Here is a 27,158-nt window from a genome sequence, read left to right as displayed (position 1 = left end):
CACACACACACACTCCTCCAGCATGGCTGAGGCTATCTAGATCCCTGGGGTGTGGCCTTTGAGGCTATCTGAATGCTTCCCCCCCCCCATGCCCATGCTCTCTGCTTCGGGCTGCCATGCCTGCGAGTAGTGACCATCTGCCATGACTTACCAAAGTGGTTTCCAACTGCGAGCTGGCCCCCTATGGACTGAGCCCCTGAAAGCTTGAGCCCAAGCAAGGCCTTTTGTCCGCTGTGCAGCTCTGGTGGGTATTTTGGCCACAGTGGTCAGAAGAGCTAACTACGTATCTTTGTGTCTGTGTACAGCCCTGGAGACTGAACCCAGGGGCATTCTACCTCTGAGCTACACCCTCCAAGCTACACCCCTAGTCCTTGTTGTTTATTTTGGTTTTGTTTGTTTGTTTGTTTGTTTTTACAGCACTGGAAATGGAACCCAGGAGCATTCTACCTGCGAGCTATACCCTCATCCCTATTTTTTATTATTTATTTATTTATTTATTTATTTATTTATTTATTTATTTTTGGTGGTGCTGGGGTTCCTGGAAACCCTTCTCCAGGCTATACTCTCATTCCTATTTTATATTTTATTTGTAAACAGGGTCTCTTAAACCAGCGTGGCTGGCTTCGAACCTGCACAATCCTCCTGTCTCCGCCTCCCGAGTGTGGGGATTACAAGCGCGCGCCACCACGCCCGGCTATTCTTTATTTTTGAAACAGGGTCTCACTGAGTTGCAAAGGGCCTCACTAAGTAGCTGAGGCTGCCCACAAACCGCGATCCTCCTGTCTCGGCCTCCCAAGTACTCCTGTTATTTATTTAGAAACAAGGTCTAACCTTAAATTACCAGTTGGCCTGGAGACTGTGATCCTCCTGTCTCCGCCTCCCAAGAACTAGATTTACAGGCATGCGTTACCACGTCCCTCAGCTCCTTGTTGTCGTTACTGGGATTGAACACAATGGCATTTTACCTCCAAGCTACACCTTCTGTCCTATTTTAAATTATTATTATCATTAATTATTGTTATTGTTGTTAGTAGTAGTGGTAGTACTAGGGATTGAACCCAGGAATGTTCTACCTTCAAGGTACATACCCCCCATTCCTGTTTTATTTTTAATTTTGAAACAGGTTCTCACTAAGTTACTGAGGGTCTTGCTAAATTGGTGGGGCTGACCTTAAACCTGCAATCCTCCTGTCTCAACTTCCCAAGTACTGAAATTACAGGCGTGGGCCACTACGCCCAGCTCTGCACCACCCTTTAACATCACCCTTTACTGGTCTCTTTCTCTTTTGTGGTGCTGGGATTGAACCTCGCTAAGCAGCTGTGGCTGGTCTCAAACCTGCCATCCTCATCTCTCAGCCTACAAAGCACCACCACACCCCAGCTTTTTTTTTCTTTTCTGTTCTAGAGTACTAGGGATGGAACCCAGTACTTAACATATGCTAGGCAAGCACTTTACCCTTAAGCTATATTCCTACCCGTGATCTAACTTAAAAGAGGTCATCAGTATGAATAGCCAGAGGTCAAATCCCAGCATTTGGGAGCCTGAGACAGGAGAATCGCGGTTCGCAGCCAGCCTCAGCTACTTAGTGAGTCCCTTGGCAACTTAGTGAGACCCTGTTTCAAAATAAAGAATAAAAAATAGGGGTGGTGCACGCTTGTAAACCCTGTGCTTGGGAGGCTGAGACAGGAGGGTGGCGCATGTTCAAAGCCAGCCTCAGCTACTGAATGAGGCTCTCGGCAACTTAGTGAGACCCTGTTTCCAAATAAAATTTAAAAAATAGGTCTGGGAGTATATTCTGGAGGTAGAAATCCCCTGGGTTTCACCCCCAATACCACCAAAAATTGAATAAGAATTTTTTAAAAATAGGGGTGGGGGTGTACCTCAGAGGTAAGAATGCTCCTGCGTTCCATCCCTAGTACCGCAAAAAAAAAAAAAAAAAAAAAATCCTTAGGTCAAATAATACCGGAGGACACTGCCTGAGTACTTGCTGTGTGCTAAATTTTTCCCCCGGGATTATCTAGACAAAGTTTTACAGTACCCCCGAACTAGCTGCTCTCCGGGCCTTTCTGGCAATGAGACCAAGCCACAGAGATGTTGAGTAACTTGCCCAAGGTCACACAGCTACTAAGAACAAAGGAGACTTTTCCTATCCAGAGACCCAGGTGGGCCTGGAAGAGGAAGAAGGAGGAGAAGATCGTGGAGGGAGAGGCTCGGGAGGAGACGTCCACCGCAGCGCAGTGCCCACCAGGTACCCCCGGTCTCAGCACCGCGGGCAGGTCACAGCACCCAGGTCTCAGCACCGCGGGCAGGTCACAGCACCCAGGTCTCAGCACCCAGGTCTCAGCACCGCGGGCAGCTCCAGGCGCCGGGTTTTCAGCACCGCGGACAGCTCCAGTTAACTGGGCTTCGGCACCGCGGACAGCTCCGGGTACTCAGGTTTCAGCACCGCGGACAGCTCCCGGCTATCCTGGATTCAGCACCGCGACAGCTCCAGGTACCCGGGATTCGGCGCCCCGGGCACCCGGGCTTCAGAACCGCGGACAGCTCCGGACACCGGGGATTCAGCACCGCGGACAGCCCCGGACACCCGGGATTCAGCACCGCGGACAGCGCCTCGGGCCGGGCGGGCGGGGTGGGCGTCCGTCCGCAGGTCCGCAGCCCGCCGGCTCCAATGGGGCGGGGGCCGCCCGCAGGGCCGGGCGGGGCCGAGCCGCCTTCGGGAGGGAGGCGGCGGGCTGGGCGGACACCGCCGGCGAGCGCGGCTGGCGCGGGCAGCGCGGAGCTGGAGGGAGCCGCCGCCGCCCGGGCCGGGCCGGGGTCTCCGCCGCCCGCAGCCATGTCTCTCGGGGGGGCCTCGGAGCGCAGCGTCCCGGCCACCAAGATCGAGATCACCGTGTCCTGCCGGTGAGCGGGCCGCGGGGCGGGGCGGGCGGGCCGGGGCCCGAGGGTCCCGGGCTCAGCCGCCGGGGCTCCGTCGGGGGTCCCGTCGGGGGTCCCGTCGGGGGTCCCGGGGCTGCGCGGGGCCGGGAGGACAAAGTTCGGGCCAGCCCTCCCTGGGCCCGGCGCCTCCCCGGGGGGTCCCGGGCCGCTGTCCAGCGTGCGCCCAGGGCCCGCGCCCCCCAGTGCGCGCCCACTCTGCGGGGGGGGGGGCCGGCAGCGCCCGCAGCCCCTCTGTCCGCTGTCCGGCCCTGCTTCTCTCTAGGAACCTGCTGGACCTGGACACCTTCTCCAAGTCCGACCCCAGTAAGCGGCTCGGGCCGGGAGGGGGCAGTTGGGGCCCCGGCGCGAGCTGGGGCCGGGCGTGGGGCCGGGGTGCGCCGCCCTGACGCCCCCGCCCCCCGCAGTGGTGGTGCTGTACACGCAGAGCCGGGCCAGCCAGGAGTGGCGGGAGGTGAGTCCCCGAGCCCCCTCCCCGCCCAGCGCCGCTCGGGACCGGCCCCGCGCTGACCCCCGTCCCCCCCGCCCAGTTCGGCCGGACAGAGGTGATTGACAACACGCTGAACCCAGACTTCGTGCGCAAATTCGTCCTCGACTATTTCTTTGAGGAAAAGCAAAACCTGCGCTTCGATGTGTGAGGCCCCGCCCAGAATCCTGGCTTGACCCACCCCCCGACCTGGATCCGCCTCGCCCAGGCTCCTCCCCTCCCGTTATGGCTCCTCCCACAGCCGGACAGGCTCCTCCCCTCCATTCCCAGCTCCTCCCCTCCCGCCCTGTCTCCTCCCCGGCCTGGCCTGGCTCCTCCCCTGGCCCCTCCCCCGGTCTGGTCTGTCTCCTCCCCTCCCATCCCGGCTCCTCCCCTCCCGCCCTGGCTCTTCCCCCGATCTGGTCTGGCTCCTCCCCCAGCCTGATCTGGCTCCTCATTTCCCTCCCTGGCTCCTCCCCGGCCTGGCCTGGCTCCTCCCTCCTCTCTTGGCCCCTCCCCCGGTCTGGTCTGGCTCCTCTCCTCCCATCCCGGCTCCTCTCCTCCCGCGCTGGCTCCTCCCCGGCCTGGTCTGGCTCCTCCCCTCCTCCCCTGGCCCCTCCCCCGGTCTGGTCTGTCTCCTCCCCTCCCATCCCGGCTCCTCCCCTCCCGCTCTGGCTCTTCCCCCATCTGGTCTGGCTCCTCACCCAGCCTGACAGGCTCCTCCCCTCCCGCTTTGGCTCCTCCCCCAACCTGATCTGGCTCCTCCTTTCCCTCCCTGGCTCCTCCCCTCCTGCCCTGACTCTTCCTCGGCCTGGCCTGACTCCTCCCCTCCTCCCCTGGCCCCTCCCCCGGTCTGGTCTGTCTCCTCCCCTCCCCAGTCCCGGCTCCTCCCCTCCTGCCCTGACTCCTCCCTCAGTCGCAGCTCCGCCCCTCTCTACTCCACTTTGTGGCCCCGCCCAGAATCTTGGCTGGACCCCCCACACACCTGGATCCTCTTAACTGTGGCTGGCCTCGCCCCGCCCGGCCTGGCGCCCGCCCCTTTCCGCTCAGGTGTGAACCTCGCCCTTAGCTGGGACTCAGGCCCCGACCTGGCCCGCAGCCCCATCCCCATGTAGCTTCATTCCGTCCACGATCCCTCCCGTCCCCAGCAAGCCCCCCAGACCTCACCCTTTCCGACCCTTACTGCTGTCCCAAAGGAGACTCCGGTCGAGTTGGGGGCCCAGGTTGCTCCTCCCTCCCCTGTAGTAACTTAAACTCAAGCCCAACTCCTCCCCCACTTCCCTTCTCCCCAATGCCCCCCCACGAAGGTTCCTCGTTCTCTTCCCCCAGGTACAACGTGGATTCCAAAACCAACATCTCCAAGCCAGTAAGCCCGCGTCCCCTGGCGGGATGAAACCCTCCCTTCGACTCCTCCAGCCCCTCCACCTACCCTGCCCAGCCCCGCCCGCCCCCCCGCCCGCCCGCCCCGGCTGGCACCCCTTACTCAGGGTTTCTCTTCCCTCTCGGCCTCCGCTGGGACGTGCAGAAGGTGAGGATGCACACGGCTGGCCCGGGGTGGCGTGGGAGTGGGGGAGCAGGACCAGGGCCCTGGGAGCCATGAAGGAGGCCGCAGCACCCCGCTGACGCCCCGTCTCCCCGCAGGACTTCCTGGGACAAGCGTTCCTGGCCCTCGGCGAAGTTATCGGCGGCCAGGGCAGCCGCGTAGAGAGAACCCTCACGTGAGCTGGAAGAGGAGGGCGCAGGGAGGGGGCTCCCCCAAATTCTCCCTCCCTGGGCTGCCGACTGATCTCGGGGTGGCTGGGATTGCCCCTAGTGGGGAGCCTTGCCAGGTGCTAGCCCCTCCTGGCCAAAAAGTCTCATCTCAGGACTCTGCTCAAATCAGCCCCAGGCCCAGAGAGTGCTCTTCTGGGCTGTTGTTGTTGCTGTTACTGCTGCTGTTGTTGTGTTTTTGTGGTACTGGGTATTGAATCCAGGGGCATTCTAACCTCCAAGCTACACCCCAGCCCTATTTATTTTTATTTATTATTATTATTATTATTGCTACGATAGTGGGGATGGAACCCAAGGGCATTCTACCTTCAAGCTACACTGCCAGCCCTATTTATTTATTTTATTTATTTATTTATTTATTTTGGTGGTATTGGGGTTCCTGGAAGCCCTTCTACCTCCGGGCTACACTCTCAGACCTATTTTATATTTTTGAAACAGGGTCTCTTACGCCAGGGTGGCTGGCTTCGAACCTGCGCAATCCTCCTGTCTCCGCCTCCCAAGTGCAGGGATTACAAGCGTGCGCCACCACGCCCGGCTATTTTTTAATTTTTATTTATTTATTTTGCAGTAGTGGGGATGGAACCCAGGGGCATTCTACCTTCAAGCTACACTGCCAGCCCTATTTTCTTATTCTTTATTTTGAAACAGTCTCACTGAGTTGCAGCAGGCCTCACTAAGTAGCTGAGGCTGTCCTCGAACCACAATCCTACTGTCTCAGCCTCCCGAATGCTGGGATTACAAACCTGCGCCCAACTCCTAGCCCTATTTTTTTATATTTATTTATTTATTTATTTATTTATTTATTTATTTTGTGGTACTGGGGTTCCTGGAAGCCTTCTACCTCCGGGCTACACTCCCAGACCTATTTTTACATTTTTTATTTGGAAACAGGGTCTCCTAAGCCAGCGCTCGTGGCTGGCTTCGAACCTGCGCCATCCTCCTGTCTCCGCCTCCCAAGCGCGGGGATGACAAGCGTGCGCCACCACGCCCGGCTTATTCTTTATTTTGAAACAGGGATTCACTAAGTTGCGGAGGCCCTCACTAAGTAGCTGAGGCTGGCTGACAACCTGCGATCCTCCTGTGAGATTGTACAGGCATGTGTGCGCCACCACCCCCGGCTCTCTCTCACCCTCTTGACTTCTTTTCTAAGTCCAATTCAACCTTTAGGGTTCACCCACCAGCCCCTCTGCATTGGGAAACTTCTGGCTAAATCAAAGCCTGGGACATGGCCAGAACAAAGTTTGTATATAAGCTAAAGACGCAGTGGCTGTTCTGTGCGCCACAGCCTGTAGTAGGTACCGGGATCCAGCTCTGAACACCCCCAATTCTGGGCACACAGTCTGTATCAGCGCTGTTGGAGGCCACAGTTGCACCGGTGAATAGAACCAAAATCACTGCTCTTGGGAAGCCTGTACTCCAGGCTTTCTGGGGGTGGGCCATGGAAAGCAGCAGAAGACTGACATGATTAAGCAAATTACACTTGGGGAGGGGGCAGAGTTAAAGCAGAGGGGCTGGGGATGGAAATGCTGGGTGGTGCCGTTTTTCCTTATTATTATTATTTTTTTTTTTAGTGGAACCCAGGGCATTCAACCTTCAAGCTCCACCCCCAGCCCTATTTTTTATTCTTTATTTGGAAACAGGGTCACACTGAGTTGCAGAGGGCCTCACTAAGTAGCAGAGGCTCAGCCTCCCAAATGCTGGGATTACAAGTGTGTGTACCACCATGCCTGGCTTGCCACTTTTCCTTCCTTCCTTCCTTCCTCCTCCCTCCCTCCCTCTTTCTTTCTTTCTCTCTCTCTCTCTCCCTCTCTCTCTCTCTCTTTCTTTTCTTTCTTTCTTCCAGTGTGTGTCATACTGGGAATAGAACGTAGTGGCATTCTACCTACAAACTACACCTCCAGCCCTATTTTATTTTTGTTTTGAAATAGAGTCTCGTGGCTGGGCGTGGTGGCACACGCTTGTAATCCTGGCAGTTGAGAGGCTGAGATGAGGACCATGGTTCGCGGCCAGCCTCAGCTGCTTAGTGACACCCTTTGCAACTTAGTGAGACCCTGTTTCAAAACAAAGAATAAAAAATTGGGCTGGGGGTGTAGCTCGGAGGTAGAAGGTCCCTGAGTTCCATCCCCAGACCTGCAAATAATAATAATAATAATAATAATAATAATAATAATAATAGGGTCTTGCTTGCTTGATGTGAGTCTCACTACTTACTGAGTCTGTCCTCAAAGCTGCCATCCTCCTGTCTCATCCCCCCAAATACTGGGATTACAAGCATGCACCACCATGCTCACCTTATTTTTATTCTTTATTTTCAAACAGGGTCTCACTAATTTGAAGAGTAGCTGAGGCTGGCCGTGAACCTGAGATCCTCCTGTCTCAGCTTCCTAAGTACTGGAATTACAAGTGTGTGCCACCATACCTGGCTTATTTTTTATTCTTTATTTTGAAGCAGGGTCTTAGTAAGTTGCAGAGGGCCTCACTAAGTAGCTGAGGCTGGCCGAGAGCCTGAGATCCTCCTGCCTCAGCTTCCCAAGTACTGGGATGACAAGCGTGTGCCACGCTAGGGTAAGGAGAAGGGTTTCTATCAGTTCCATCTGACCATCTGACATGTTGAATTGAGTAATTAAATTAGATATTGAGCCGGGCGTGGTGGCGCACGCTTGTAATCCCCGCGCTTGGGAGGCAGAGACAGGAGGATCGCGCAGGTTTGAAGCCAGCCGCGCGCGCTGGCTTAGGAGACCCTGTTTCCAAATAAAAATGTAAAAATAGGTCTGGGAGTGTAGCCCGGAGGTAGAAGGGCTTCCAGGAACCCCAGTACCACCAAAAAAAAAATAATAATAAATAAATAAATAAATTAGATATTGAGTAGAGGTCTGAAATCAGTCATCTGATACATGAATCTTAAATGTTCTGTAGCAACCATTAGACTTGTTCCTTCCTGTTACCTGCATATCTCCATGGAAGAAATTCCTATTATCACTATTTGTTTTCCACTGAGCTTATGCTACTGAGCAAGCGTAGGAGCCTGTGTTTACCCTGAGCCTTGCAGCGCTGAAGATATCTTGAGTGTCAGTCATTAGAGCAATCTCTGTATAAAACAACCTTAGAGCCTGGCGTGGTGGCGCACGCTTGTAATCCCAGTACTTGGGAGGCTGAGACAGGAGGATCCAAGATTCTTAGCCAGCCTCAGCTATTTAGTGAGGCTGTAGGCATCTTAGTGAGACCCTGATTCAAAACTAAGAATACGCCAGGGCGTGGTGGCGCACGCTTGTAATCCCCGCGCTGGGGAGGCTGAGACAGGAGGATCGTGCAGGTTCGAAGCCAGCCTCAGCTACTTAGTGAGGCTCTCAGCAACTTAGTGAGACCCTGTTTCCAAATAAAGTATAAAATAAGGTCTGGGAGTATAGCCCAGAGGTAGAAAGCCTCTGGGTTCCACCCCAGTACCACCAAAAAAACAAAAAACAAAAATAAATAAATAAAAAAAGTATAAAAATAGGTCTGGGAGTATAGCCCAGAGGTAGAACGGTTTCCAGGAACCCCAGTACCACACACACACAAAAAAAGAATAAAAAAATAGGGCTGGGGGGTGGAGTTCAGAGGTAGAATGCCCCTGGGTTCCAACACCGGTAGTGCAAAAAAAAAAAATAAAAGAACAAAATAAAGAATAAAAGCCGGAGCCAGGCATGCTTGGTGGCAGAGACTTGGAATCCCAGCATTTGGGAGACTGAGACAGGAGGACTGAAGTTCACAAACAGCCTCAGCTACTACTTAGGCCCGTTACAACTCAGTGAGACCCTGTTTCAAAATAGAGAATTGCCGGGCGCGGTGGGCACGCTTGTAATCCCCGCGCTTGGGAGGCGGAGACAGGAGGATCGCGCAGGTTCCAAGCCAGCCATGCTGGCTTAAGAGACCCTGTTTCCAAATAAAAATATAAAATAGGTCAGGGAGTGTAGCCCAGAGGTAGAAGGGTTTCCAGGAACCCCAGTACCACCAAAAAAATAAAAAAAAAAATAAAGAATTTTAAAAAATAGTGCTGGGGGTGTAGGTTGGAGATAGAATATCCCTGGGTTCCATCCCCAGTACTGAAAAAAAATTAAATAATAAATAAATAAATAAATAATAGTGCTGAGGGTGTAGCTTGGAAGTAAAATGCCACTGGGTTCAATCTCCAGTACCAAATATGTGTGTGTATATATGTAGATAATTAGATATGTACATATATACATATTTACACAGATATGTATATACACACATATGTACTTATGTATACACACACACACACACACACACACACACACACACATATATATATATATAATGCTGGGGGCGAGGTGTAACTTAGTGATAAGAGTATTCCTGGGTTCAGCCTTCAGTTTGGAGGTTACTGGGTTTAATCCCTAGAAACACATATACACACACACACACACACACACGACTAGAACAAAATCCCACTCATTTGTTGATGGGAATGATTCAGTAGAAATGGAAAAATGTAATAAAGAGGGGTTCCGCCGGGCGTGGTGGCACACGCTTGTAATCCCCGCGCTTGGGAGGCAGAGACAGGAGGATCGCGCAGGTTCGAAGCCAGCCGCGCGCTGGCTTAGGAGACCCTGTTTCCAAATAAAAATGTAAAAATAGGTCTGGGAGTGTAGCCCGGAGGTAGAAGGGTTTCCAGGAACCCCAGTACCACCAAAAAAATAAAAAAAAAAAAATAAAGAATTTTAAAAAATAGTGCTGGGGGTGTAGGTTGGAGATAGAATATCCCTGGGTTCCATCCCCAGTACTGAAAAAAAATTAAATAATAAATAAATAAATAAATAATAGTGCTGAGGGTGTAGCTTGGAAGTAAAATGCCACTGGGTTCAATCTCCAGTACCAAATATGTGTGTGTATATATGTAGATAATTAGATATGTACATATATACATATTTACACAGATATGTATATACACACATATGTACTTATGTATACACACACACACACACACACACACACACACACACACACACACACATATATATAATGCTGGGGGCGAGGTGTAACTTAGTGATAAGAGTATTCCTGGGTTCAGCCTTCAGTTTGGAGGTTACTGGGTTTAATCCCTAGAAACACATACACACACACACACACACACACACGACTAGAACAAAATCCCACTCATTTGTTGATGGGAATGATTCAGTAGAAATGGAAAAATTAATGTAATAAAGAGGGGTTCCGCCGGGCGTGGTGGCGCATGCTTGTAATCCCCGCGCTTGGGAGGCAGAGACAGGAGGATCGCGCAGGTTCGAAGCCAGCCACGCGCGCTGGCTTAGGAGACCCTGTTTCCAAATAAAAATGTAAAAATAGGTCTGGGAGTGTAGCCCGGGTAGAAGGGCTTCCAGGAACCCCAGTACCACCAAAAAAAAATAAAAATAAAAAATAAATAAATAAAGAGGGGTAGCTGGAGGCTGGGCGTGGCGGCACACGCTTGTAATCTCAGTGATCGGGAGGCTGAGACCGGAGGATCGCGGTTCACTGTCATCCTCGGCTACTTAGCGAGGCCCTCTGCGACTCAGTGAGACCTGGTTTCAAAATAAAGAATAAAATAGGGCAGGGGGTGTAGCTTGGAGGTAGAATTCCCCTGGATTCCATCCCCCATACCAAAAAAAAAAAAAAAGGGGTAGCTGGGCAAAGTGGCCCATGTCTGTAATCCCAGTACTTAGGAGGCTGAGCCCTGAGGATCATGAGTTCAAGGCCACCCTTGGCAACTTAGCAAAACCCTGTTTAACAATAAAAGTAAAATAGGGCTGGAGAAGGAGGTAGCTCGGAGGAGGTAGAGTGTCCCTGAGATGAACCCCCCAATACCCAGCGCGGGGCGAATGGCTGGGTGCGGCTGTGCCCACGAGGTGGTGTGGTATATATTCGCAGCAGAGGCCAGGCAGGCGCGGGACGGTCATTTATAGCTACCGTAGGAAGGCGCCATGGGCGGGTGTGTGCTGCGGAAGATCTTTTCAGTTTCGTCAGTGGATAGGAAACAAGGTCACTGGTGGGGGAGGCTTCAGGGTTTAAAGAAACAAGACTGAAACTGCCGCGTATGTCAGTGAGGGCCTCCTGGGTCTTACTGTGATGACCCGCCGGTCAAGGACCTTTGTCTGTGTGATGCCGGGGATGAGACCCAGTGCTCTGCCTCCACCCCCAGCCCCTTACTTTAAAGGCCTGTGTGAGGTTTGTGCTGATGTGTTTAAAAAGGAGGCCGGTTAGCATAATTGTGTGCTTTTCTCCGGCCCTGTTTAGTTATATGGGTTAGGCAAAGTTGGATATGTGTGTGTGTGTGTGTGTGTGTGTGTGTGTGTGTGTGTGTGTGTGTTTCTAGGGATTGAACCCAGTAACCTCCAAACTACACCCCCAGCCCTATTTTTTTATTTTTTTATTTTTTATTTTTTGAGGTACTGGGGATTGAACACAGGGTTTATTCTACCCCCAGCCCTATTTTTTTATTCTTTATTTCAAAACAGAGTCTCACTAAGTCATGGAAGGCCTCACTAAGTAGCTGAGGCTGGCTATGAACCTGGTATTCTCCTGTCTCAGCCTCCCACATGCTGAGATTACAAGCGTGCGCCACCCTGCCCTGCTCCCCCAGCCCTATTTTATTATGGCACACACTTGTAATCCCAGTACTTGGGAGGCTGTGACTGGAGGATCCCAGTTCACAGCCAGCCTCAGCTACTTAGTGTGGCCCTCCGCAACTTATTGAGATCACCTGTTTCAAAATAAAGAATAAGAAATAGGGATGGGGATATAGCTTGGAGATACAATGCCCCTGGGTTTCATCCCCAGTACCGGGGGGGAAAAAAAAAAGTGAGATCCTGTTTAAAAATAAAAAATGCTAGCCAGGCGTGGTGGTGCATGCTTGTAATCACCGCACTTTTAGGTAGAGACAGGAGGATCGAGCAGGTTCGAAGCCAGCCTTGCTGGTTTAAGAGACCCTGTTTCCAAATAAAAATATAAAAAATAGATGTCTGGGAGTGTAGCCTAGAGGTAGAAGAGTTTCCAGGAACCCCAGTACCACCAAATAAATAAATAAATAAATAAATAAATAAATAAATAATCAAGCCAGGAGTGGTGGCGCACACTTGTAATCCCTGTGCTTGGGAGGCTGAGACAGGAGGATTGCTCAGGTTCAAAGCCAGCCTCAGCTACTTAGGGAGGCTCTAAGCAACTTAGTGAGACCCTGTTCCCAAATAAAGTATAAATTAGGTCTGAGTGGTAGCCGGGCATGGTGGCGCACGCTTGTAATCTCAGCATGTGGGAGGCTGAGACAGGAGGATCGTGGTTCGCAGCCAGCCTCAGCTACTTAGTGAGGCCCCCTGCAACTCAGTGAGACCCGGTTTCAAAATAAAGAATAAAAAATAGGGCAGGGGGTGTAACTTGGAGGTCAAATGCCCCTGGCTTCCATCCCCAGACCCCCCACAAAAATAGAAATTAGGTCTGAGTGTATAGGCCGGAGGTAGAAAAGCCCCTGGTTTCCACCCCTAGTACCACACACAAAAAAATAAATAAATAAGCCGGGCGTGGTGGCGCACGCTTGTAATTCCCACACTTGGGAGGCTGAGACAGGCGGATCGCACAGGTTCCAAGCCAGCCTCAGCTACTGAGTGAGGCTCTCAGCAACTTAGTGAGACCCTGTTTCCAAATAAAATAGAAAATAGGTCTGGGAGTATAGCCCGGAGGTAGAAAGCCTCTGGGTTCCACCCCTAGTACCACCAATAAATAAATAAATAAATAAATAAATAAATAAATAAATAATAAAAAGGGGTAGGAGTTTAGCTCAGAAGTAGAACACCCCTGGGTTCTATCACACACACACACACACACACACACACACACACACACGCACACACACTGCATATCAGTGACATTTACAGATTGCTTTTCCTTCCTCTACCATGGTCACAGTTAAATCTCTTCCTGGCCTTCCACAGCTGATCATGAGTCCCATTTCATAGAGGAGAAAATTAAGGCACCGTAAAGGAAGTAGCCTGCCCAGGTCACACGGCTTGTAATCATAAAGCCTACCATGCGTCCACCAGGTCTGAACCCCGTGTCTCTCACTGTCAGTAAGAGATGTCCCTTAGGCTAGTCTAGACTCTTCCTATTAGACTGAAGAGCCCACCTAGGGCCAGGTCAGGCCTTTCCCCGCTAGGAGACAGACAGACAGAGGAGACACTCAGGGGACAGTCAAGAAATCACAAATTGGGATGGGCGCGGTGGCGCACGCTTGTCATCCCAGCATTCGGGAGGCTGAGACGGAGGATTGCCATTCATGGACAGCCTCAGCTATTACTTAGTGAGGCCCTTTGCAACTTAGTGAGACCCTGTTTCAAAATAAACAATAAGCCGGGTGTGGTGGCGCACGCTTGTAATTCCAGCATTTGGGAGGCTGAGACCAGAGGATCACGGTTCACAGCCAGCCTCAGCTACTTAGTGAGGCCCCTTGCAACTCAGTAAGACCCTGTTTCAAAGTAAAGAATAAAAAATAGAACTGGGGGTGTAGCTCAGAGGTAGAATGCCCCCTGAGTTCAATCTCCAGTACCACAGAAATTTTAAAAAATTTAAAAATAAAGAATAAAAACAGGCCTGGGAGCTGGACGTGTTGGCGCACGCTTGTCATCCCAGCATTCGGGAGGCTGAGACAGGCGGATCGCAGTTTGTGGCCAGCCTCAGCTACGTAGGGAGGCCCCTTGCAACTCAGTGAGACCCTGTTTCAAAAATTAAAAGACTAGGCAGGGCCGGGCGTGGTGGCACACGCTTGTAATCCTCACGCTTGGGAGACTGAGACAGGAGGATTGAACGGGTTCGAAGCCAGCCTCAGCTACTTAGTGAGGCTCTCAGTAACCCAGTGAGACCCTGTTTCCAAATAAAATATAAAAAAGGTCTGGGAGTATAGCCCGGAGGTAGAAAGCCTCTGGGTTCCACCCCCAGTACCACCAAAAAAAAAATAAAAATAAAAATAAAAAGACTAGGCCGGGTGTGGTGGCGCACGCTTGTAATCCCTACTCTTGGGAGGTGGAGACGGGGATTGCGCAGGTTTGAAGCCAGCTGTGCTGGTTTAAGAGACCCTGTTTCCAAATAAAAAAAATATAAAAATAGGTCAGGCGTGGTGGCTCACGCTTGTAATCCCCGCGCTTGGGAGGCGGAGACAGGAGGATCGCGCAGGTTCGAAGCCAGCCGCGCTGGCATAAGAGACCCTGTTTCAAAAATATAAAATAGGTCTGGGAGTGTAGCCCGGAGGTAGAAGGGCTTCCAGGAACCCCAGTACCAACCACACACACACACACACACACACACACACACACACACACACACACACACACACACATATATATGTCTGGGAGTGTAGCCTGGAGGGAGAAGGGCTTCCAGGAACCCCAGTACCACCAAAAAAAAAAAAAAATTACAAGACTAAGAAATAGGGCTGGGGGTGTGGCTTGGAGGTAGAATGCCCCTGGGTTCCATCTCCAGTACCGCAAAAAAAAAAAAAAAGAAAGAAAAGGAAAAAAAGAGAAAAAGAAAGAAAGAAAGAAAGAGAAGAGAGGAGAAAGAAAAAGAAAAGGAAAAAGGCAAATAAGAAAAAAAGAAAAGGGCAAATTGGATCCTTGGCCTGCCCTACCCCATCCTGATGCAGCCCGGTCCTGATGTCTCCTCCGGGTCCTGTCTCTAAGAGGCTTTTCCTGCTTCCAGGGGCGTGCCAGGCAAGAAGTGTGGGACCATCCTGCTCACCGCAGAGGAACTCAGCAACTGTCGGGTGAGTAAAGTCCTCGTGCTAGAGCGGATGCTGCCTCCTGCACCCAGCTTCCCGTGGGCAGCAAGAGGCTGTGGGGAATTTGGGTCTCAACAGCCCAACTTTGCCCGTGTCTAGGACATCGCCACCATGCAGCTGTGTGCCAACAAGCTGGACAAGAAGGACTTCTTTGGCAAATCCGACCCCTTCCTCGTGTTCTACAGGAGCAACGAAGACGGGACGTGAGTGCTGGCCAGAGCGGGGTGTGGGGCGTGGGCTCAACAAGTGGGAGGCTCAGCCCAGTGTGGCGGAACACAGCTGGAATCCCAGTGATCGGGAGGCTGGGACAGGAGGACCGCATGTTCGAGGAACAGCCTCAACAAATAGTGAGATTCTCATCAACCTAGTGAGACCTTGTTTCCAAACAAGAAATTTTAAAAAAAATAATAATCAGGATGGGGCTGTAATGCTAAGGTAGAATGCCTCTGGGCTCCAACCCCAGTACCACACAAAAAAACAAGCAAACAAACACATAAATAAATAGAACTGGGGTGTCGCTCACAGATAAAATGCTCCTGGGATCAATACCAAGTACCACCAAGAAAAGCCAGCGGTGGTGGCGCACGCTTGTAATCCCAGCATTTGGGAGGCTGAGACAGGAAGATCCAGGTTCTAGTACAGCCTCAGCTACTTAGTGAGGCCTTCTGCAACTTAGTGAGACCCTGGTTCAAAAGAAAGAATGAAAAAAAAAGAAAAAAAAAGAATGAAAAATAGGGCTGGGGCATAGCTTGGAGGTAGAATGTCCCAGGTTCCATCACCAGTACTGCAAAAATATTAAAAAAAAAAAAAAAAAGGAGCCGGGCGTGGTGGGCACGCTTGTCATCCCCGCGCTTGGGAGGCGGAGACAGGAGGATCGCGCAGGTTCGAAGCCAGCGGCGCTGGCTTAAGAGACCCTGTTTCTAAATAAAAATATAAAAATAGGTCTGGGAGTGTAACCAGGAGGTAGAAGGGTTTCCAGGAACCCCAGTACCATCAATTAATCAATCAATAAATAATTAAGCCGGGCGTGGTGGGCACGCTTGTCATCCCCGCGCTTGGGAGGCGGAGACAGGAGGATCGCGCAGGTTCGAAGCCAGCCGCGCTAGCTTAGGAGACCCTGTTTCCAAATAAAAATGTAAAAATAGGTCTGGGAGTGTAGCCCGGAGGTAGAAGGGCTTCCAGGAACCCCAGTACCACCAATTAATTAATTAATTAATTTAAAAAAGGAGAAGGAAGAGGAATAATAACAATAATAAGCTGGGCATGGTGGCTCACACTTGTGATCCCCTCATTTGGGAGGCTGAGACGGCAGGATCACAGTTCATGGATAACCTCAGGTACTTAGAGGGCCTTTGCAACTCAGTGAGACCCTGTTTCAAAATTAAGAATCAAAAATAGGGCTGGGGTGTAGCTCAGAGGTGAATGTCCCTGGGTTCCACCCCTAGTACCACAATAATAAATGAATAAGGAAAGAAAGAATAAAAAAATGGAGCTGGAGAGCCGATCATGGTGGCGCACGCTCGTCATCCCAGCATTCAGGAGGCTGAGACGGGAGGATCGCGGTTCGCGGCCAGCCTCAGCTACTTAGTGAGTCCCTCTGCAACTCAGTGAGACCCTGTTTCAAAGTAAAGAATAAAATAATAAGGCTGGGGTTGTAGCTCAGAGATAGAAAGCTCCTGGGTTCCATCCCCAGTACCACACCAAAAAAAAAAAAATGGGGCTGGAGATGTAGCTTGGAGGTAGAATGCCCCTTGGTCCAATTTCCAGTACTCTGCAAATAATAATAAGCCGGGCGTGGTGGCGCACACTTGTAATCCCAGCATTTGGGAGGCTGAGACAGGAGGATCACAGTTCGAGGACAGCCTCAGCTTAGTGAGGCCCTTTTTAACTCAGTGAGACCCTGTTTCAAAATAAAGAATAAAAAATAGGGCAGGGGTGTGTAGCTCAGAGGTAGAATGCCCCTGGGTTCCATCCCCAGTACCGAAAAAAATAGATAGATAGATAGATAGATAGATAGATAGATAGATAGATAGATAATGGAGGCCTTAGGAGTATCAGGCCTCCCCAGCGTAGGTTGCAGTCTTCCGTCTCCCCTCCAGGTTCACCATCTGCCATAAGACGGAGGTTGTGAAGAACACACTGAATCCGGTGTGGCAGCCCTTCAGCATCCCGGTGCGGGCCTTGTGCAACGGAGACTATGACAGGTTTGCTTCCGCATAGGTGGGGCTTGGGGGGCTGGGACAGAGGAGTGAGGCTTCTGGGCCCCAAATTATGGAAGGAGGGAGGATCGAGAGAGCAGATACATAGACGGCTGGGAGTGGGTAACTGGTGGATTCTTAGATGCGTACCAGGCGTGGTGGCACACACCCATTATCCCAGTACATAGGAGGCTGAAACAGGAGGATCGCAGGTTTGAGGGCAGCCTCAGCAACTTAGTGAGACTCTGTTTCAAAACAATAACAACAAAGAAATAGAGCTGGGGGTGTAGCTCAGAGGTAGAATATCCCCGGGTTCAATCCCTAGTACCATTAAAAAAAAAAGAAGAAAGCCGGGCGTGGTGGCACACGCTTGTAATCCCCGCGCTTGGGAGGCTGAGACAGGAGGATGGCGCAGGTTCGAAGCCAGCCTCAGCTACTTAGTGAGGCTCTCAGCAACTTAGTGAGACTCTGTTTCCAAATATAATATAAAATAGGTCTGGGAGTGTAGCCTGGAGGTAGAAAGCCTCTGGGTTCCACCCCCAGTACCACAAAAAAAAAAAAAAAGGCTAGGGTGCGCTCTTTCTCTCCTCTCTCCTCTCTCTCTCTCTCTCTCTCTCTCTCTCTCTCTCTCTCTCACACACACACACACACACACACACAACACACACAGAATTCCCTTCTTCTCAGCCAGGCGTGGTGACACACGCTTGTAATCCCCGCGCTTGGGAGGCTGAGACAGGAGGATGGCGCAGGTTCGAAGCCAGCCTCAGCTACTTAGTGAGGCGCTCAGCAACTCAGTGAGACCCTGTTTCCAAATATAATATAAAATAGGTCTGGGAGTATAGCCCAGAGGTAGAAAGCCTCTGTGTTCCACCCCCAGTACCACAAAAAAAAAGAATTCCATTCTTCCTCCTCTTCCTCCTCCTCTTCTTCTTCTCCTTCTCCTCCTTCTCCTTTTTTTTTTTTTTTTTTTTTTTTTTTTTGTGGTACCGCAGATTGAATTTAGGGGCATTCTACTTCCAAGCTACATCCCCCAGCCCTCTTTTTATTCTTTCTTTCTTTTTATTTTTTAATATTTTTTGCGACACTGGGGATGGAAACCAAAGGCATTCTACCTCCAAGCTACACCCCAGACCAATTTTTTATTCTTTATTTTGAAACAGGGTCTCACTGAGTTACAGAGGGCCTCACTAAGTAGCTGAGGCTGTCCCTGAATCGCAATCCTCCCATCTCAGCCTCCTGAATGCTGGGATTAAAAGCGTGCGCCACCACACCTGGCTTTTTGGGTATTTTTGTTTGTTTGTTTTTCTGGGTCTGGGATGGAACCCAGGGGTACTTGACCTCTGAGCTACACCCCCTGCCCTAGTTTTTATTCTTTATTTTTAAAATTTAAAAAAATTTTTTTTTTTGGTGGTACTGGGGATGGAACCCAGGGGCTTTCTACCTCCGGGCTATACTCCCAGACCTATTTTATATATTTTTTGGAAACAGGGTTTCACTAAGTTGCTGAGAGCCTCACTAAGTAGCTGAGGCTGGCCTCGAACCTGTGCGATCCTCCTGTCTCAGCCTCCCAAGCGCGAGGATTACAAGCGTGCGCCACCACACCCGGCATTTTGTTCTTTATTTTGAAACAGGGTCTCACTGAGTTGCAGAGGGCCTCACTAAGTAGCTGAGTCTGTCCTTGAACCCTAATCCTCTGGTCTCAGCCTCCCAAATGCTGGGATTACAAGCATGCGCCACTACGCCCAGCTCAAACCTGGCTTTTATTCTTTATTTTGAAACAGAATCTCGCCGGGTACTGGCATAAGAAACCCTGTTTCCAAAAATAAAATAGGTCTGGGAGTGTAGCCCGGAGGTAGAAGGGCTTCCAGGAACCCCAGTACCACCAAAAAAAAAAAAAAGAAACAGGATCTCCCTAAGTGGCTGAGACCTTCTTGTCTCAGCCTCCCAAGTATGAGTGCTGGAATGACAAGCACCTGGCTATCCTTTTTTTTTTTTTTTTTTGTCTTTGCAGTACTGGGAATGGTACCCAGGAGCATTTTACCTCCGAGCTACGCCCCCAGCCCTATATTTGATTCTTTATTTGGAAACAGAGTCTCACTGAATTGCAGAGGGCCTCACTAAGTAGCTGAGGCTGGCCACGAACCACAATCTTCCTGTCTCAGCCTCCCTAATGCTGGGATTATAAGCTTGCGCCACCACCACTGGGTCTCCGTTCTTATTCTAAACTTACCTATTAGTAGTAATGGTGGGAGGTGTGGGTGTATTCCTAGACTGATGAATAGAAGGCCGAGAAGGAGGTTGAGGCATGAACAGATGCAGGAAGACAAGGCGGCGGGAGGCCAGGCATGTTTGGGGGAAGCGGTGGGGTGTCCTGGCGTCACCATACTCACCCAGCCTGTGTTTGCCTGTTGCATTTCAGAACAGTGAAGATTGATGTTTACGACTGGGACAGGGATGGAAGGTAAAGCAGCCCATGGCTCCCTCTCCCCTGTATCTACCCCAGGCAGCTCCCTGTAACGCGCAGCACGTTTACCAGGCACCCCAGAGCACCCTCAGCGGCTGGGAGGCATGCTCATGGCTAGCAGGGCAGGGGTGCGGCCGTCCCCTCTCTCTCTCCCTGGTACAGATCCGCTGATCAACCCGTCCTCTTTGCAGCCATGACTTTATCGGCGAGTTCACCACGAGCTACCGGGAGCTCAGCAAGGCCCAGAGCCAGTTTACGGTGTATGAGGTGCGTGCCCCAGCCGCCAGGCAGCCAGCCCTCCATCCCAGGCCGCACCGGGGTCACGGCTGCCTCCCTCCTCCTAGGTCCTTAACCCACGGAAGAAATGCAAGAAGAAGAAATATGTGAACTCGGGAACTGTGAGTGTCCCCTGGAGCCCTGGGCCGCCTCCCTGGAACTTTCTGTTTCTGTCCCACGGACGGACGCACAGGAGAAATCCTGAGGGGAGGGGCTAGCAGCGGGGCCCAGATGATAAGGATTTAGTTAATCATGTTGGGTATGAGGTGGGACCACTTGAGATATTCTTTTTTCTTTGTTCCTGATTTTTGTCAGGAAAAATTTCCAATCTTTTAGTTTTGCACAATTACAAAAACACCTTAAACCAGGCATGGTGGTGCACATCTGTAATCCCAGTACTTGGGAGGGTGAGACAGGGGGATCACCAGGTTTGAAGCCAATCTCAGCAATTTAGTGAAGCGGTCAACAACTTAGCTGAATCCTGTTTCTTTTTTTTTTTTTTTTTGGTGGTACTGGGGGTGGAACCCAGGGCTTTTCTGCCTCCGGGCTATACTCCCAGACCTATTTTATATTATATTTGGAAACAGGGTCTCACTAAGTTGCTGAGAGCCTCGCTAAGTAGCTGAGGCTGGCTTTGAACCTGAGCGATCCTCCTGTCTCAGCCTTCCAAGCACTGGGATTACAAGCGTGCGGCACCACGCCTGGCTAAGGATCCTGTTTCTAAATACAAATTAAAGTCAGGCTGGGGTGTAGCTTGGAGGTAGAATGCCCCTGGATCCAATCCCCAGCAACACACACACACACACACACACACACACACACACACACCTGAACCTACATTTCCAATTTTAATTTTTGTACTGGGATTGAACCCCAGGGATACTCTGCTCTCAAGCTACATCTCTAGCCCTTTTTAATTTTTATTATGAAACGGGGTCTTGCTAGGCTACTCAGGTCTTGCTAACTTGCTCGGGCTGGCCTCGAACCTGCAATCCTCAAATCTCAGCCTCCCAAGTACTGGAATTACAGCCACACACCACTGTGCTCTGTTATTTCCAAATTTAGGATACTTACGGAAATCAAAGTATGTTTCTGACAGCTTCTCCTGGTCTTCCTTTGAGAAACTGAAGGAGGTGGTACAGGTCGGGGCAGGGTGTGGGAGCAGGACGCTCTCTCCAAAGCTTGCCCTCTGCCGCCCCACCCGGTCTCTCTGTCTCCCAGGTAACCCTGCTTTCCTTCTCTGTGGACTCCGAATTCACTTTTGTTGATTACATCAAAGGAGGGTAAGTCACTGGGTTTCGTTACCCATAAACGATCAGGGCCCAGAGAAACCTGTCAGATAAACCGTAAGGTCCTGCCGGGCGTGCTGGCGCACGCTTGTAATCCCCGCGCTTGGGAGGCGGAGACAGGAGGATCCTGCAGGTTTGAAGCCAGCCATGCTCGCTTAAGAGACCCTGTTTCCAAATAAAAATATATATATATAAAAATAGGTCTGGGAGTGTAGCCCGGACATAGAAGGGTTTCCAGGAACCCCAGTAACACACACACACACACACACACACACAAAAAAAAAAAAAAAAAAAAAAAAAAAAAAACCTGTAAGGTCCTTGGGAAACTAGAAAGTGTCCTATAGAGCCGGGCGTGGTGGCGCACACTTGTCATCCCAGCACTGGGGAGGCTGAGACAGGAGGATCGCGGTTTGAGGATAGCCTCAGCTGCTTAGTGAGGCCTTCTGCAATTTAGTGAGATACTGTTTTCAAAATAAAGAATAAAAATAGGGCTGGGATCCAGGCGTGGTGGCGCACACTTGTAATCCCCGTGCTTGGGAGGCTGAGACAGGAGGATCACGCAAGTTCAAAGCCAGCCTCAGCTGGCTTAAGAGACCCTGTTTCCAAATAAAATATAAAATAGGTCTGGGAGTGTAGCCCGGAGGCAGAAGACCCCTGGGTTCCATCCTTAGTACCACACACACAAAAAAAAGGTTAAAAAAAAAATAGGGCTGGGGGTGTAGCTCGGAGGTAGAATGCCCCTGGGTTCCATCCCAATACCGCAAATAAAAAAAAGAAATGTGGGTGTAACAGGTGCTGGTCCCTCATTTCTCTGTCCTTCTGTCTCCCAACAGGACACAGCTGAACTTCACCGTAGCTATTGACTTCACCGCTTCTAACGGTGAGGCATGGATGAGGACCCAGGGGCGGGAGTTAATAAGAGAGTCTGCAGGGATTGGCCTAGGTTCCTGCCTGGTGGTACGAACTGACCTCTCCAACGCTGGGTGTGCTGGTGCATGCCTGTCATCCCAGCTCCTAAGGAGGCTGAGGCAGGAAGCTCATAAGTTTGAAGCCAGCCTGAGCATCTATGGAGACCTCGTCTCAGATTAAAACAAAAAGGACAAGTCAGGTGTGGTGATGCACTCCGGTAATTTCTGTACTTGGGAGGCTGAGACAGGAGGCTTGCAGGTTCGAGGACAGCTTCAGCAAGTAGTGACATTTGCATCAACCTAGCGAGACCCTGTTTCCAAATAAAAAGAAAGTTGAGCTGAGGGTGTAGCTTGAAGGTAGAATGCCTCTGGGTTCAATCCCCAGTAACACACACGCGCGCACACACACACACACACACACGGATAGGAGGATAGATGAAAAAGGAAGAGAAATGGTTAGAAGATGGATGGATAGTGGATATCTGGATGAGAAAATGTAGATGGAGTGGCTCGAGGTGCCCAAGTGGATTAATAGTGGATATATGAGCCGGGCGTGGTGGCGCACGCTTGTAATCCCCGCGCTTTGGAGGCTGAGACAGGAGGATCGCACAGGTTCAAAGCCAGCCGCGCTGGCTTAAGAGACCCTGTTTCCAAATAAAATATAAAATAGTTCTGGGAGTGTAGCCCAGAGATAGAAGGCCCCTGGGTTCTATCCCCAGTACCACCAAAAAAAAAATATATATAGTGGATATATGATCAGGGCATGGTGGTACATACCTGTAATCCTAGTACTTGGGAGGTTTAGACAGAAGAATCGCAGGTTCAAAGCCAGCATCGGCAATGTAGTTGAAGCTCTCAGAATCTTGGTGAGACCCTGTTTCCAAATAAATAAGAGCTGGGTGTGGTGGTGCACACTTGTAATCCCAGCATTAGGGAGGCTGAGACAGGAAGATTGCGGTTCGTGGACAGCCTCATCTACTTAGCTAGGTCTTGTGCAACTCGGTAAGACCCTGTTTCAAAATAAAGAATAGAAAAGTAGGGCTGGGGGTGTAGCTTGGAGGTAGAATGCCCCTGGGTTCCATCCCCAGTACTGCCAAAAAAAAAAAAAAAAAAAAAGAAGCCAGGCGTAGTGGTTCACACTTATAATCCCAGTACTTGGGAGACAGAGACTGGAGGATCATAGGTTCAAAGCCAGCCTCGGCAGCAGCTTAGTGAGGCTTTTAGCAACTTGAGACCCTTTTTCCAAATAAAATATAGGTCTGGAGGTGTAGCTTGGAGGTAGAATGCCTCTGGGTTCCATCCCCAGTACCAAAATAAATTAATCAATTAAAAAATTGGGCTGAGGGCTTAGCTTGGAGGTAGAATGCCTCTGGGTTCAATCCCCAGTACCAAAATAAATATATTAATTAATTAAAAAATTGGGCTGGAGCCGGGCGTGGTGGCGCACGCTTGTAATCCCCACGCTTGGGAGGCTGAGACAGAAGGATCGCGCAGGTTCAAAGCCAGCCTCAGTTACTTAGTGAGGCTCTCGGCAACTTACTGAGACCCTGTTTCCAAATAAAGTTTAAAATAGGTCTGGGAGTGCAGCTCGGAGGTAGAAAAGCCCCTGGGTTCCACCCCCAGTACTACCAAATAAATAAATAAATGGGCTGGGGGCTTAGCTTGGAGGTAGGATGCCTTTGGGTTCAATCCCCAGTACATACATGCATGCATACGGCTCAGAGTATATCTCAGAGGTAGAACACCCATGGGTTTATTGTTCCGTTCAAGGGCTAGAGAGAGAGAGAGGGAATGGACATATGGGCGGATGGTTGTGTAGATGCATGGTTAAAGAGCTGGATAGATGGCGTGGTCTACAGTGATAAATGGAGCAGACAGACACATAAATAAACAGGCAGGTGATAAAGCATGGGTGGAGGGTGCGTTGGCTGGGCGGGTGCACGCACAGGAGGAGTAGGCGATGGTTGTGTCCCCACAGGGAACCCCCTGCAGCCCACCTCCCTGCACTACATGAGTCCCTACCAGCTCAGCGCCTACGCCATGGCCCTCAAGGCGGTGGGAGAGATCATCCAGGACTACGACAGTGACAAGCTCTTCCCGGCCTACGGCTTTGGGGCCAAGCTGCCCCCCGAGGGGCGGATCTCCCACCAGTTCCCCCTGGTATGATCAGGGCTAAAGCCTGGCACTAGGTACCCGGGTATCTGGCCCGTCTACATCAGTCAGTGAATTTCTCCTGTTTTCATTTCTGGGCAGAGCTGGGGGTGGGGGCTGGGTTTGGAGGGGATGGAAGGGGAAAGGTCAAAGTGAGCTGGGGTCAGGGGGCTCCGGGTCATACTCTACTCGGGCTCAGCGCAGCAGGACGTCTTATTTGACAGAACAATAATGACGCAGACCCCAACTGCGCAGGCATCGAGGGCGTCCTGGAGAGCTACTTTCAGAGCCTGCGCACTGTGCAGCTCTATGGACCCACCTACTTCGCGCCAGTCATCAACCAGGTAGCCAGGTGAGAGGGACTGGTGGGGCTGGGGGACACGAGGGGGCCCGCATAGGGGCCAGCCCTCCTTCCCAAGGACCGGCACTCTTGGGTCATCTTGCGCTTTGGAGAGAAGGAGAAAGGTTCAGTCTCGGCCACATTCTGACACAGAAGGTTATTTAGCCGGGTGTGGTGGCAGACAACAATAATCCCAGTACTTGGGAGACTGAGACAAGAGGATCGCAGGTCGCACCCAGCCTCAGCTACTTAGTGAAGCCCTTTGCCACTTATTAAGAACCTGTTTCAAAATAAAGAATACAGAGCTGGGCGTGGTGGTGCACGCTTGTCATCCCAGCGCTTGGGAGGCTGAGACAGGAGGATCACACGGGTTCGAAGCCAGCCTCTGCTACTTAGTGAGGCTTTCAGCAACTTAGTGAGACCCTGTTTCCAAATAAAATATAAAAAAAAAAAGTTCTGGGAGTATAGCCCCGGAGGTAGAAAGCCTCTGGGTTCCACCCCCAGTACCACAAAAAAAATAAATAAATAAAAAATAAAAAATAAATAAAGAATACAGAGCTGGGCGTGGTGGCGCACGCTTGTCATCCCAGCACTTGGGAGGCTGAGACAGGAGGATCGCACAGGTTTGAAGCCAGCCTCAGCTACTTAGTGAGACCCTGTTTCCAATAAAATATAAAATAGGTCTGGGAGTGTAGCCCAGAGGTAGAAAAACCCCAGTACAATAATAATAATAATAATAATAATAATAATAATAATAATAATAAATAAAATAATACAGAGCTGGGCGTGATGGTGCACTCTTGTAATCCCAGAATTCGGGAGGCTGAGACAGGAGAATCAAGGTTTGCCTACAGCCTTAGTTACTTAATGAGGCCCTTTGCAACTTAGTGAGACAAAATAAAAAACCAAAAATGGGCTGGGGGTAGTGTAGCTCGAAGGTAGAATGCCCCTGTGTTCCATCCCCTGTACCACACACACACACAAAAAAAAAATTAGGACTGGGGGTGTAGCTGGGAGGTAGAATGCCCATGGATTCAATCTCCAGTATTGCAAAAATAAAATAAACTTAGAGAGACCCTGTTTCTAAATAGATAGATAAAGCTGGGCGTGGTGGCACATGCATGCTTGGAATCCCAGCATTCAGGAGGCCCAGACTGGAGGATTGCAGTTTGCGGACAGCCTCAGCTATTTAGTGAGGCTCTCTGCAACTTAGTGAGACCCGGTTTCAAAGTAAAGAATAAAAAGTAGTGCAGGGCGTATAGCTCGGAGTCGAATGTCCCTAGGTTCCATCCTCAGACCTGCAAAAATAAATAAATAAATAAATAAATAAATAAATAAATAAATAAATAAATAGACAGACAGACAGACAGATAGATAGATCTATAACTGGAGCCGGGTGTGGTAGTGGACATCTATAATCCCCATTCTTGGGAGGCTGAGACAGAAGGATTGCAGGTTCGCGGACAGCCTCAGCTATTTAGTGAGGCCCTCTGCAACTCAGTGAGACCCTGTTTCAAAATAAAGAATAAAAGCCGGGCGTGGTGGCGCACGCTTGTAATCGCTGCGCTTGAGAGGCGGAGACGGGAGGATCGCGCAGAAGTCAGCCTCGCGGGGTTAAGAGACCCCGTTTTCAAATAAAAATATAAAATAGGTCTGGGAGTGTAGCCCGGAGGTAGAAGGGCTTCCAGGAACCCCAGTACCACCAAAAATAAATAAATAAATAGGTAAATAAAAAATAGGGCTGGGGGTGTAGCTCTGAGGTAGAATGCCCCTGGGTCCCATCCCCAGTACACCCAAACACACACAAAATAAGGAAAGAAAGGAAGGAAGGAAGGAAGGATAGACGGATGAATGGGAGGGAGGAAGTGTTGGAGATATAGCTCAGAGGCAGAACACCCCTGGTTTCGAGTCCTAGTACCACTAAAAAAAAATAAGTAAATGAGGGTAATAATAGCATCTACATCACAGGGTTATTGGAAAGAGTATTTAATATGTGTCAGGCACTGAGCACAGCCCATCATAAGTACTGCTTAGCTGCTGCTGTCCTATTACTGTCACTGTTACTATTCACTGGGCATCTGTCATGTCCTCAGTTCTCTGCTGGGGTACCCGGGACTCACAGATGAATCAGCTCTAGTCCTGCCCTTGGGAGTTCCTGCCTTATTCCAGGAGACAGAAATATAAATAAATCATTACCTTCTGTAGGCCAGGGCTTCCCAGACTCTTGGAGCAAGTCGCCTGTCAGCAAAGGCTGCAGACTCTGTCCCCTTGGGGGAATCCGGAGCCACAAGCCAAAACAGCCGGGCTGAGAGGGGCTTTGAAGTCTCTCTCCCTAGTTCATTTGAAGGATTCATGCAAATTTTATATGGTTCTCACACTGCCTCTGTGTTTGCTTTATTCCTTTTAAAGGGGTTTTAAGTGCGCTTAGAGTCAGCTGGCTTTACCCACCAGATGGAGTGGTGGGGTGCCTGTATCCTTGGGCCCCCTAGTACCCTCTGGGGGATGACAGCGCTCTTGGGGGGAGTAGGGGCAGGATCCCAGAGGATGGAAGGAA

The 27,158-nt window shown here is 50.6% G+C and overlaps 2 protein-coding genes across 2 annotated transcripts in view; both read left to right on the top strand.

The window, feature by feature from the left end:
- Window positions 1–27,158, top strand: part of LOC308278394 (CCA tRNA nucleotidyltransferase 1, mitochondrial-like) — a gene marked incomplete at both ends in the record, with an annotated part of 995,237 nt that overhangs the window by 477,147 nt on the left and 490,932 nt on the right.
- CPNE9 (copine family member 9) overlaps window positions 2,672–27,158 on the top strand; it is a gene marked incomplete at both ends in the record, with an annotated part of 35,559 nt that continues 11,072 nt past the window's right edge. The window contains 16 exons of the mRNA XM_080718042.1: window positions 2,672–2,904; window positions 3,203–3,243; window positions 3,345–3,391; window positions 3,468–3,571; window positions 4,733–4,769; window positions 5,045–5,121; window positions 14,897–14,960; window positions 15,075–15,178; window positions 17,075–17,179; window positions 19,596–19,637; window positions 19,832–19,907; window positions 19,985–20,038; window positions 21,138–21,199; window positions 22,039–22,085; window positions 24,092–24,273; window positions 24,489–24,616. Coding sequence (XP_080574168.1) covers window positions 2,672–2,904; window positions 3,203–3,243; window positions 3,345–3,391; window positions 3,468–3,571; window positions 4,733–4,769; window positions 5,045–5,121; window positions 14,897–14,960; window positions 15,075–15,178; window positions 17,075–17,179; window positions 19,596–19,637; window positions 19,832–19,907; window positions 19,985–20,038; window positions 21,138–21,199; window positions 22,039–22,085; window positions 24,092–24,273; window positions 24,489–24,616 — 1,403 coding nt within the window. The remainder of the gene's footprint in view (window positions 2,905–3,202; window positions 3,244–3,344; window positions 3,392–3,467; window positions 3,572–4,732; window positions 4,770–5,044; window positions 5,122–14,896; window positions 14,961–15,074; window positions 15,179–17,074; window positions 17,180–19,595; window positions 19,638–19,831; window positions 19,908–19,984; window positions 20,039–21,137; window positions 21,200–22,038; window positions 22,086–24,091; window positions 24,274–24,488; window positions 24,617–27,158) is intronic.

The sequence above is a fragment of the Muscardinus avellanarius genome (genome assembly GCF_963383645.1).
Source record: "Muscardinus avellanarius genome assembly, chromosome: 22".
NCBI lineage: Eukaryota > Metazoa > Chordata > Mammalia > Rodentia > Gliridae > Muscardinus > Muscardinus avellanarius.
This window is presented reverse-complemented; position numbering and strand designations above follow the sequence as displayed.